This window comes from Lynx rufus, unplaced genomic scaffold (assembly GCF_022079265.1).
Source record: "Lynx rufus isolate CCGP_SWC_20201006 ecotype Redwood Valley unplaced genomic scaffold, mLynRuf1.p SCAF_29, whole genome shotgun sequence".
Classification (NCBI taxonomy): domain Eukaryota; kingdom Metazoa; phylum Chordata; class Mammalia; order Carnivora; family Felidae; genus Lynx; species Lynx rufus.
The window spans coordinates 4091212-4103525 of NW_025814844.1; the positions used below are offsets into that span (position 1 = coordinate 4091212).

Genomic DNA, 12314 nt, shown 5'->3' on the forward strand with positions numbered 1-12314 from the left:
AGAGAAAGTGTGGAGGGCTGAGGAGAAGAGGACCAGCAATCGGAAAATATGGGCATAGCACTTAAAGAAGGATTTCTTCTCAAGATCCTCCCCTACTTGTCAGGAAAACTAATTTGAATTCAAAGATGAAGTAATGAGTGCCACATCCCTTCTGTCCTCCTGTTTAAATTAAATGGGCTACGTATAACTGGGTCACACCAGGGAGTCGCTCTACACCATGCCAAGGAAACAGAAACCAGTGAAGAACCAGTGGCCATGCACAGCACCTTGTGCAGGCTCCAGAAGTGAGTCTCTAAGCGAGGGGCTGGTATTTCCTCCTGCAGAAGCCTGCTGCCTTCCACCCTTCCACTGTGGGGGCTGAGGATTATAAGGGGAAGGCCACAGATTGGACACAGTGATGAAGAAACGGAATCTGATGGATTTTACAGCTCGTGGCATTACCTCTCTGCTTGTAACACTGTCTGCATATATATATTCAAATTTAAAAATAACTGTCCAGCTTTTATGTTACCTTTGAAAGTTCAACTTATGATGTATGTGTGAGTGTGCCTTGTCAGCAGCCAAAATTGTATTCATCTCTTTTTACGTTAGCTATGTGTAAAGAGAAGTGTATCTGGCTGTGACCTGAGCGTCCCAGACTTTAAAAGTCACAAATGCTGGCTCTCGGCCTGCCCCGTGTGATTCTGATGCCAAAGCACTGAAGACCACATTGCAGAAAGTACTGGATTTTCTTGAGATATTCAGTAAGTGAACTGCAAACTAAAACACTTGCAAGTAGGAAGCAGAAATGGGTAATTAACCCATAGAGTCTGGGGCTCTGTGGAGACGGCAGGTGCCATCTAGGGCTGGGGGTATGTGTGGGCTGCTGGGTTAGGGAAGTGAACCTGGTCTGACCTTACTGAGGAAGGCTAGATAGTGTGACTAACCCTTTGTATTGCTAAGTAGATGCCAGGTCAGAGGCAACTTCGGGGTATACTGATAACTATGCAGAACAATACAGTAGAGTAAGTCTGATGAAGAATTATGAACAAAAAATACATGAAGCTTAATGTACCAATCACAGGCTGGATAGTTGCTTGCCATTTACTTAAGGTAGGATCAGGTGTAACAACTCCAGGGTCAGTTCCATATAAATAGAGAGAAAAATCCAGTACAGTTTTGCAGCCACTTTGACGCAAACTGCGTACTCTGCCTTTTCCCCCCAACAGTAAACTTAGCTAATTCTGTCGTTATGAACTGGTGATTGGCATGGTCCCCGTCAGGGCAGTGACAACAGTGGTTGAGTCAACGCTTGCCTCGCAGGAGTGAGGGGCTAGTGTTGCCAGATATTCACATTCTTCAAGAGATTCCAGAAATTTCCGTATCTCAGAGCTGCAGCTTTTAAAATGTGGGTTACTTTTTTTTTTTTCATTTTAGAAAATGCTGCATAGGCCAAACAAAACAAAATAAAACACAACCCAAGTCAAAGCCACCAATTTGTCATCTCTAGTATCCGCCTGCTTTCCTTCAACATAATAAACTGAGAGAAACGCAAAAAAAGGCCTAGTACAAGTTTGAGCCCTCTCCTTTTTTTTATAGACAAAATAAACTCTTTCTAAAAATGGTCATCCATTAACCAGCAAAACTATTAACCATGATTACAATATCAAATTATACAAAAACCCAAACACACGCACACACACTGTAAGTTGATGTGTTTAAAATAACTGTTTACCTTTTATTTTTCAGAGTTTGCTCCAATTATACCATTTATTTTATATACAAGGATAAAATACACAGAGAAATACGCTAGGGAAAAATAGAGAACTTGAGGAAATGAGCTTAATGATACTGACCATGGAAGACAATGCCCGTGTTAAAAGGAGAAAGAACCAACACAATAAACAATAAACAAGATAGAGAGAGATGTTGAGCGTGTGCATGAGAGGAGATCAAAGTTGAGGTATGATGTGCACCCCTTACCTGAGGAGTCTTCAGAGGGCTCCCACCGGTACTGCGGGGTGGAGTACAGGTCGGCTTTGGCGGGGCCGTTCTCTACGGGGAGACTGGGGTGGATGGTGTGGTAGTCTACGGGATTGCCATTCACGGTCACCAGCAGGCCCTGCCAGGGGAGCATGGGGCAAAGGCACAGCTGTGACAGCAGTTCCAGTTTTCAATGTGGACATACCACCTCCTTCCCTTACGCTAGAAAGGCATAACTCAACAGTGAAGAACTAAATGGAAGCCAGACAACTAATCAAGTATCCGCTTTAGCAAGATGAATCACGTACATTCATTCCTGTGTCCAAATCTATTTTCCACAGAGTGGTCCCAGTAAAAATTTAATCTGATCTTGTCTTGCACTTCTGCTAAACACCATGCAAGGCACCCTCTGTTCTAGGTACCAAGTGTAAATCCTGGAAAAGGCTGGCTGAGCCTTGCTGATCTGGTGTGATCATCTCTCCAGCCTCTGTTCTGATGGCCTCTCTCCCAGCCATCCCTCCAGCTAGTGCAACTCCAGATCGTTCCTAGGCCCCAGCCAGAGCACCCCTGTCCACACTTAGCACATCTGCGCATAGGACTAATGTAGTCTCATTAGCTGGCACCCCCTCTTGAGATCATTGCTGATGCTTTGCAATTTCTGTGCTGAAGCATTTCATACACTAAGTGCGATTTCTTGTTTTTTTTTTTTTTTTTGTTTTGTTTTGTTTTGCCTCTTTGGCTTTACGATATAAATATACATGTGTGTGTGTCCATGAACATGCAAGACTTCCTATTCAAATTATGTAATAGGTCTACCTGCAGAGCAAAATGCTTTTACAAACTCTCCAATGTGGCTTTTTACAAGTTTAAATATATTTTGTATGACTATACGCACGCTCATGTTACATGAGTTAGTGTTTTAACAGCAATAAACCAGATATAATTTCTACAAAAAATTATTCAAAAACTTCTGGAAATTTTATAGATTATTAAAATATACTCAAAGGAGCTAATTCCATTTATATCACTTTTACATCACTTACACGAGCATAAATGATAATTCTAAGAATATACTAACATCAGATGGTTTGTAGTCATCTTGGGTCATGGATAAAAGCTGCGAAAAGCAATGCAGGACAGCAATGTTAATATGTAAGCAAAAAGCATGGTAAAGTTTATACATATCTATAAAGTTTTGCTTTACACATACCCATTCTTTCAACTAGCTGGATGCTAGTATGTTAAAACTGCCATGCAGAATATGAAGGGACAAGTCACTGAACTGGCTGTTGCTGTTTATTACAACTGTTTTACAGCTGCTGATGTTAACGTTTAATTGTGACAGCAAACAACCAGTCATAAACCACATGACTTCAAAAGCTGATCATGTTTTTCAACTGTTTTGTTCTAATAGAATAAGCTGCTTCATTTAATACTCCTAAGACCCTTTGAGACGTCTGCAAAATTCTGAAAATATTTACTTTTCAATAGAAGTTTCATAATAGAAGTTTCATAATAAAGCAAAACTGATTTGTAATGTGTGGGGTGAGATTATTTTTAAGATTTGCATATTGTCTACCACAAAATAATTATTACATGACTGTGCTTTAATTTTTTTTGAACGTTTATTTATTTTTGAGAGAGAGAGAGAGAGAGAGAGAAATGCGAGAGGGGGAGGGCAGAGAGAGAGTGAAACACAGAATCAGAAGCAGGCTCCAGGCTCTGAGCTGTTAGCACAGAGCCTGATGCGGGGCTCGAACTCACGAGCTGTGAGATCATGACCTGAGCCAAAGTCGGAGGCTCAACCGACCAAGCCACCCAGGCACCCTAATGACTGTGCTTTTAAACTATATTAGTGCCAGGTGGTTTGGACCCTCCTCAAATAATAAGTGTTTGCTATTCTGTGTTCTGCGTGATTCTCCGACCATTTTGGATCAGGACTCATTTATAATTATAAACATCACGGAGAGTCCCAAAGAGTTTTAATAATATGGCTCTTATCCATCAATATCTACTATGCTAGAAATTAAAATTGAGGCATTTAAAAATATTTGTTAGTTTGTTCAATTTTTCTTAAAATTTAACATGCTAATAAAAATCATTTTGTTCAGTTGTATTTAAAAAAACCAAACAGCGAAAAAAGTGGTATTATTTTATACTTTTGCGTATCTTTTTAATATCTGGCGTAAATGAAGACAGCTGGATTCTCATATCTGTTCGTGTGCTCAATCTGCCATGAGGTGTTATTCTGGCTGAAGTATATGGGGAAAATTTGGCTTCAGCGAGCTATGCAGTTGGAAAAGGAAAGAGTATTTCAAAAGTCTAGCCAGGCAATTGTGGGCAGTTTTTTTGGTTTGTTTTCTTTTTAATACTACACCAAACTCAACAAGTGGTAGTAACCGGAAGATTAGTTGCAACATGGAATCTGAAAGTCTATCAGTGAACTTTTTACACTCTGTTACCTTAAAGTCCAATGATGCATTTCACGTGTTGGTGATTTGCTCCAGTGAGTTATACAGTCTCCCAAATACTGACACATTTCGTTACACAATATTTAAAACACACACGTGTTAATATCACCACTGATCTCATCAGAGAGGTGCTCAGTATTGGGAAGTTTTCCAGCTCCGAAGAGTGGACGCAAGTTTTCTAATATTCTAATCTTCACTCATAAGTTCAAGTGTTACCATTGGCAATAAGTGCTGTCTGTTGCGTGCCTTGAAGTGACGGGCTCACTTCTCTTCTTTTCCAGTAACTATCTGCCAAATACCCATCCCTGAATCACCATAATTTGTCTCCTAGCAGCTCTGTCAAGTGAGTCTGGTGTGAGGTGGGCAACAGCTAGTTCAGTTCACGCTTCCTACAACCAGCCAAGTGCTTTTCGTCAAGATGCTCATCACACGTTTGCAGGTGGTACTTTGTGGCGACTTCCCTTTTTACCACATGGGATATTAAACAGATGTGAGCTCTGATGTGGAGATTTAAAAAAAAAAAAACGGTAACTATTTCTGGTTCATCAAGGATATTCTTTTTTTTTTTTTAATTAATTTTATCTCTCCAAGGATATCCTTAAACGAAATTGGCCTTCCTGCTCTGATTTCTGTGAGTGCGTGGTGGTGAAGGGCAGGACCGCGGCTGTAAGGTTTCGTGCCACGGCCTTGGTCTGTGTTTTTGTGTCACCAGAACAAAGGTCAGCACAGGGGGAAAAGGCACATATTTTAAATATTATTTCAATAGTAGTTTTGAACCTGTGGATCCCTGTGAGGGTCTCAGGAATCCCCGGCGGTCCACAGACCTCAATTTGAAAAACTCCTGAGCCATCCTCTATCGCTATCTGTCCTTAGGAAAAGGGGCAGGATAACTGGACACATGATGTGATGAGAGAGAGAGAGAAAGGTCCCTGGAAATCCTCACACATCTAAGGGAACCACATGTACTCCGCACAATTGTCTGCTGTCTTAAGCAGCCCATTCATTGTGTAGCCTTCTCTCTTGATATGACATGACATGACATGACATGACATGACATGACAGCCATGCTTAGAATAAGACCATGTGCCTTAGGGAAACTAGCCTGCCACCAAATACGTCAGAGAATCTACTCCTCAATTCTCTAACATGCCAGGAAGTAAATGCTTTGTGTTTGTCATTACCACGTTACAAATGGGCAATTTTTAACAAGTCAATATGGCGCTGAGTTGAGTTCAAAATGGTCAATAAATAATCAAAAGGTTACATGAATTACCCATTGTGACTCACTTTTCCTCATCAACCCATACTGTTGCCTCCGAGTGGTAGGAGATACTTAATCATATTCGTATCGACTGTTTTGTTCTTTCTAAGTGGTTACTTGAGTTATTATTGGGGCTGGCTACCCGATAGAGTGAAATCATTTTCTGCAATGTATTTCAACACTAAGACTTTCCCTGCCGGTTGGATTGCTTTGTTATATTTTGTTACTTTAAAATACAAAGTTGTTTTTTTTTTTAATTAAGAACAATCTTTCTTTTTAGGATTAAGAGACTTCAGTAGAAAGTGCTGCAATATAAAATGGTGTTCTCATGGGGTATTATGGAACCATGTATTTCCTTCAGAAGCACTGGGTTCTCCTCTCTGAATAGAGCGCTCTGCTCTCGAGACATCAAAATCAAACTATTTCTATAAACTATGAGCAATCTGACTTTGCACGTGATACATGGCTCATGTTCAGCAATGTTAACACAAAAGTAGCAAAATTAGTTAGGAAAACAGAAACTGATTTCTTGTGGCTTACTTTTCTCTCATCCGTTGGGTACTGTGTGGCATACCACAGGCTTCGCCTCCTCTCAGCTGTTATTTGGATGGGGCTACAAGCCAGGGCTCTGTCCTCTTCTTTGGTCCTGTCATCCTGCACCTAAGACACAGAATAACCCACAGGGCCAGCTCTGCTTCCTGGAGCAGTTCCCTCTGTGGCTTGGGTGACCCAGAGAGAGAGCTTTTCGTCTTTGCTCCAGTTTTTAAATTAATGTATACAATATGTGGAGTTTTATCAAGACGCTTTGGGCATGACACCAATACCACCCTGTAAATGCTAAGCACATCAATGTTAAATGTTGCTGATCCCTCCTAGGCCCCGTAAATCACAGAGATATGCTTCAATGTTAAATAGCCACAGCTTCTCACTGTGTATTCCAAACTGTACTAGAAGGCAGCTATGTACATGGTTCTTAAAGGAAGAACTTCCAAAAAAGTGCTCAATGAACTGTGTAAGCCATCCATGGACAATCTTTAATTAAGAAGAAATTTATTAAAGGTGGAATCATCTAGAGCTTATACACATGAGTAAGGAAGAACATATCTAATGCACAAAACTGTCACCTTGCCTTATGGGACACTGGCCTAAATTAGGCAATTGGTCTAGAAGAGATGATGATGATGGAGAGAGTGTAAGGGGCAGAATACACTGGGTGCTTTTGTATGGTTTCTGAACAAAAGTGCTCCAAAAGGGCTTTAACACACTATTGACACCAGAGGTTAGGAAGGGAACTTAGCCTTAGTGCCCAATTTCCTGGTTCTAGTGTGCCAGGGTAGAGTAGCCATGGGGAGCACCCAAATGCCCTGGTGGGAGCCCATATATTATTTTACTCTCGACACCTGTTTCTGTCTCTGTCTCTCTCTCTGTCTCTGTCTCTCTCTCTCTCTGTCTCTCTCTCAAACATGCATCATAGACTTTTGCCTCAGGACTCACATTTGATAGCTGACATTTTTCATGAAGGGTGCCAGGTCATCTGGAACTATGATATAACCAGCCACCTGTCTTCCATCAGTGCCTCAATGACAAAGTGCGGTGTCCCAGCACATTTAAAATATAGGCCCCTTGAAATGTTGACACTGGTATGAATTAGGCCCTGTTCTCCACACACCCTTCTAGACACTGTGGTCTGTAATCTTGCTATTAACTCTACCTTCCTTCATCCCCAAATGGTCCAAGGCTGAGGAAGCCAAATGTCTCTTGGGCCTATGGGACTATAATGTGGCCTTCACCCACTATGGAAGCATGACAACAGGGGTCACATGCTCCTGGCATGCTGGGGGTGCTGAGATACCCCCCAGAGAAAGTGAAGGACACCTGTGACTCTTACTAACTTGAATGCCTTAATTTCCATCCCTCATAGGACACTGTTCAGAGACCATCCCCGTTAACATATTTTAATTTCTTTTGTATCCACTTTCATTTGTGCAATGTGCACACCCTTTACCTTCTGTGTGTTTGTGGACGAAATGAACACAATGACTTCACTTGAGAGCATTTTACTGGCACACTCAAACTTTGAGGAGAGAACTGGTGGAAACTGTAACCATAAAATGATGGAGATTCCTTATGACCCCAGAAAACATTTTGTTACATGAAGCTGCTATCGATGGCCCAAAGAAAGACACCATATGAGAATCCTGTGAACAAAGCTGCCTCTGTGGCCCTTGGGCCTGCCTGCCCAGTGGGGACAATGGATCACCGGTGGGGCACATGACAGCGCCCCATTTCTGCAGGTAGCAGTTCTGCTGGGGATGGACGAGACACGCGTCTCACCCAGTTCCACTGTGCTATGTGACTTGGATCCCACTTACTTGTTTGGACTGCTTTTTCTCTTCTGGAACGTCCAGTTCCCCTGGGGCACCTTGCCTAGGGCGATGCTCTATGCCTGGCCCCCAGCTTCATGTCTGAGAGCGTTGGCTTTCAATAAATATTTGCTGTCTGCCTGTCAGATGAACTGAATGGATGTGTAGATACAGTCTTGTGGGTGTGAACACAGAAAAGGCCCTAACCTAGAAGTGACAGGAGAGGAGGCGTGACTTCACGCAGATGGGCTTCCAGTCAGTGAGCTCCCCCCGCCCCCCAGAAGGTGCTGGATGAGAGGTGTGACCATCCTTGTCTACACTACTTTCCTCCCTCATGTGCCAACAAGCTCCCTTACAACTGAGCTTCTTATAGTCAATTATGGGGAAAAATGAAAGGGGCTGAAGTTTTCTGTCACCAAAAAAGGAAAAGAGAGAAGCTACCCAGACTCTCTGGTCCTGCCCTCAAAAGTGCCTTGCCCTTGTTAATACCTCACAGGAATAAATCACTCCTCTGTTGTCCTGAAGGAGACCCCCAAGTCCCCATGCCTCACAGTGGGGCTACTCAGAAGGCTACAGGCCCCGCTGAGAGCTGGGGTGTCCCTATCCCATCCTCAGACGTTAGAGGTCAGAGAAGTTTCTGAAACTCCAGTCACCATGATAACAGGCTGTGTAGTCACTGAAGCTCTCGCTTTGCTGTCAAACATGAGTTTGAATCTGATTTCTACCGCTCAGACCAATGGACCTCTCTAACCTCGTTCTCCTCATCTCCAAGATGGGTATGATACTATTCTAATTCTTTCAGAGTTATGCAGTGAATTCAGTGAGATAATGTCTATGGACAGCCCATCGTATGGCATTAAGTGCTCAATGCAAAGGTCTTCCATTCTCCTCACCAGGGACCATTCTCAGCAGCACGTGGTGATGTACTGAAGAGACCAGGCTTTGTTATGAGAGCACTTGCATTTGCATAGTGCTCTGTGCTGAAATAAGGCACCAGAACTAGAACACTCCAGTTGTTTTGGAATATAGCCTTGACCGCTCAGTAGTTAGTAGGAATGAACCACTTCTCCTGGAGTTTCCAGGTTCCTTGGCATATCAGATCACCAAAACCCTTTTATCCTTACAAGGGGTTCCTGCAGCCAGATGCGGATCAGAGTTGCCAGCGTATAGTACATCACCAGCAGGACTATGGGGTTGGCATGGTGATACCATGACAGGTCTGGGTTTGCTACGATCTTCCACGTGCTGGAACAGTCCGTTTGAATGACTGATTTGATACCAAACAACCTGTTTAAAAACAAAGAAAAATATCAGAAAAATACAATAAACTATATGTCCCTAACACAAAATAAAAGCAGGTTTTTGGGGGTGCCGGGGTGGCTCCCAGTCGGTTGAGCGTCCGACTTTGGCTCAGGTCATGATCTCGCGGTTCGTGGGTTCCAGCCCCGCGTCGGGCTCTGTGCTGACAGCTCAGAGCCTGGAGCCTGCTTCAGATTCTGTGTCTCCCTCTCTCTCCGCCCCTCCCCTGCTCAAGCTCTGTCTCTCTCTCTCTCAAGAATAAATAAACATTACGAAAAATTAAAAAAAAAATCTTGTTTTTAATATACTCATGAGCTAGTCCTAGGTTAATCCATCCTACTCTAGACATTTCATTATTCTTATATATACAACTACATCTTTGTTAGTTTTAATTTTTTTAAGTTTTTTTTTTGTTTTGTTTTTTGAGAGAGAGACAGACCATGAGCAGGAGAGGGGCAGAGAGAGAGGGAGACACAGAATCCAAAGCAAGCTCCAGGCTCTGGGCTGTTACCACAGAGCCCGACGTGGGTCTTGAACCCACAGACTGTGAGATCATGACCTGAGATGAAGTTGGACACTTAACCAACTGAACCACCCAGGTCCCCCTATACAACTACATCTTTAAATGACATATGTATGCATGTACATAATATACATATAAAATATACATCCTGAAATCATATATATATATACACACACACACACACACATAAAAATATATGTGTGTGTGTGTGTGTGTATATATATATATGATTTCAAGATGTATACTCATATATATATATATGAGTGTGTGTGTGTGTTAGTATATGTGCATGTGTGCAAAATAGATGCCAATATTGTTTTCATACTGGTTGAAAAATATAATACTATCTAATCCAATACTATGTAATATTAATACCATTAATCTAAGTCCTTGCTCCTTTTAAAAATTTACATTTAAAAAATATTATTTATTTTTGGGAGAGTGCAAGTGGGGATGGGACAGAGGGGGACAGAAGATCTGAGAAGGACTCTGCATTGACAGGTTGACAGCGGTGAGCCCAGTGTGGGGCTCGAACTCACGAAGCACAAGATCATGACCTGAGTCGAAGTCGGATGCTCAGCTGACTGAGCCACCCAGGTGCCCCTAGAAATTTACATTTTAATTGCCATTGAACCCTATTAAATCCCTGCATTACTGAAATGTCAAGTATGTGGTAACATGTTACTAAGTTCAGCTAAATGAGCACTTATTTTGTTTTTAGCAGGATTTAGCATTAGCTCTTCAGCTAATGCTGATGTTTTTGGGCAAATATTGAAATTGGACTCAGTTCTGTGATTCAGTCATAAAAGCCAGATTATTATATACTAGAGTTTCTGGAAGATACGTTTCTGTCAAATTTTATTTATGGGCAATTTATCTTAAAGCCTTATAATTAATTCTTTATTTTGAAATATAACTTTATGAGGCTTATTAAATTTTGAAATGATTTTATGTTATTTCTACTATATAACAGAATGAATCTGATTAGATATTGGGAAATTATATAGACATGATTCATTTAGAAATTCACTTTATATGGACTTTTTCTAAGAAAGGATTTTACAAAGTGAATAAAACTTTTACATGAAATGAGTCTCGTATCTCTCTGGGTGCCTGGGCAGCTCTGTCGGTTAAATGTCCTTGATTTTGGCTCAAGTCATGATCTCATGGTTCATGAGATCAAGCCCCGCCATTGGGCTCTGTGATGACAGCATGGAGCCTGCTTGGGATTCTCTCTCCCTCTCTTGCTCTCTGCCCCTCCCTCTGCTCACGTGAGCTCTCCCTCTCAAAATAAATAAATAACCATTAAAAAAACACAAAAAGTGAGTCTCATGTCTTTCTACTGTTTGTATCTTTCATATGTGAACTTCCTTTAATTTTTAAGTTCCATTCTTCATTCAGTTATAAGCTCTTCAAGGACTGCATGCCCATCACTCGTAAAACCACTTGGAAAACCTCTCAGGGCTATTACTGTTTTCTCTTACGAGGCTAGTGCCGTATTAGTGAATTGTTCGACATAGATTTTAAAGAAAGCTAAATAGAAACTAAACTTTCTTCAATTTTATCAGAAAAAAATAAGTTAACTAGAACTTGCTCTTCCTACAGGTCTTTTCTTCCCAAGTCTAGGCAGATTTTTTTTATAGTTAGCATTAGAAAGAAAATTTCCTGCTAACAAAACTTATGTCCCCCTTAGAGTGGTAGAACACTGGGAAATTGTTTTTGCAGTCCCAGATTAAAACGTCAATTTCTTGTATACAGTGCACAGAACTGAAAGTGTTTAGATTTAGAATCAATTGTTAGCTGAAAGTCTCTGTTTTAACGAAGCGGTAGGTTTCAGCCCCCAAGTCTCTCGTCTTCTTGTCCCACAGCTAGCACACATGCTAGAAATGACCTCCTCGATCATCAGTTTCCAAATACCTGTCTTGCCCCATCAGAAAGTCTGTAGGGATTTCTGCAGCTGTCTGTAAACTGAACCACGTGCCTCCTAAAAGACTTGGTATCACATCGAGACCCCACACCTTACTGTTGATATCATAGTTTATTCCAAACTGATTTTGCACATTTTATAAGAATACTGAGAATCAGTCTCACGTTTTGTACAATGAGTACGGACTAACCGACATGGATACAAGCTACAGAATGACTGACTGTTGTACTTGTAAGGAACTTTTTCTAACAGAGCTATGGAAATATCATTAAGACCTAAGAGTTCTCTTTTCTTGCAAGAAAGAAAGAATTTTTTTTTATTTAAGTAGGCTAGCTCCTATAGAAAAAATTCCTATACAAGATGGGAAGTTTGTACTTCAAGTTTCACATCCTGTCTGGTGCTAAAATTCTAGGAGGCTGTGCAACATCCAACTGTTATTTGACTTGCTTATTAGCTTTTTATTGGGAACCTCACATAATCCAGAATTGCTTCGTAGTACTGATGATAC

The 12314-nt window shown here is 41.4% G+C and overlaps 1 protein-coding gene across 2 annotated transcripts in view; it reads right to left on the bottom strand.

The window, feature by feature from the left end:
* Positions 1-12314, bottom strand: part of PIEZO2 (piezo type mechanosensitive ion channel component 2) — a 470115-nt gene that overhangs the window by 121242 nt on the left and 336559 nt on the right. For both annotated transcript variants that reach the window (XM_047090354.1, XM_047090353.1), the window contains exons 8-11: positions 9182-9344; positions 6235-6354; positions 3041-3079; positions 1963-2101 (exon numbers count right to left, since the gene is read on the bottom strand). In XM_047090354.1, coding sequence (XP_046946310.1) covers positions 1963-2101; positions 3041-3079; positions 6235-6354; positions 9182-9344 — 461 coding nt within the window. The remainder of the gene's footprint in view (positions 1-1962; positions 2102-3040; positions 3080-6234; positions 6355-9181; positions 9345-12314) is intronic.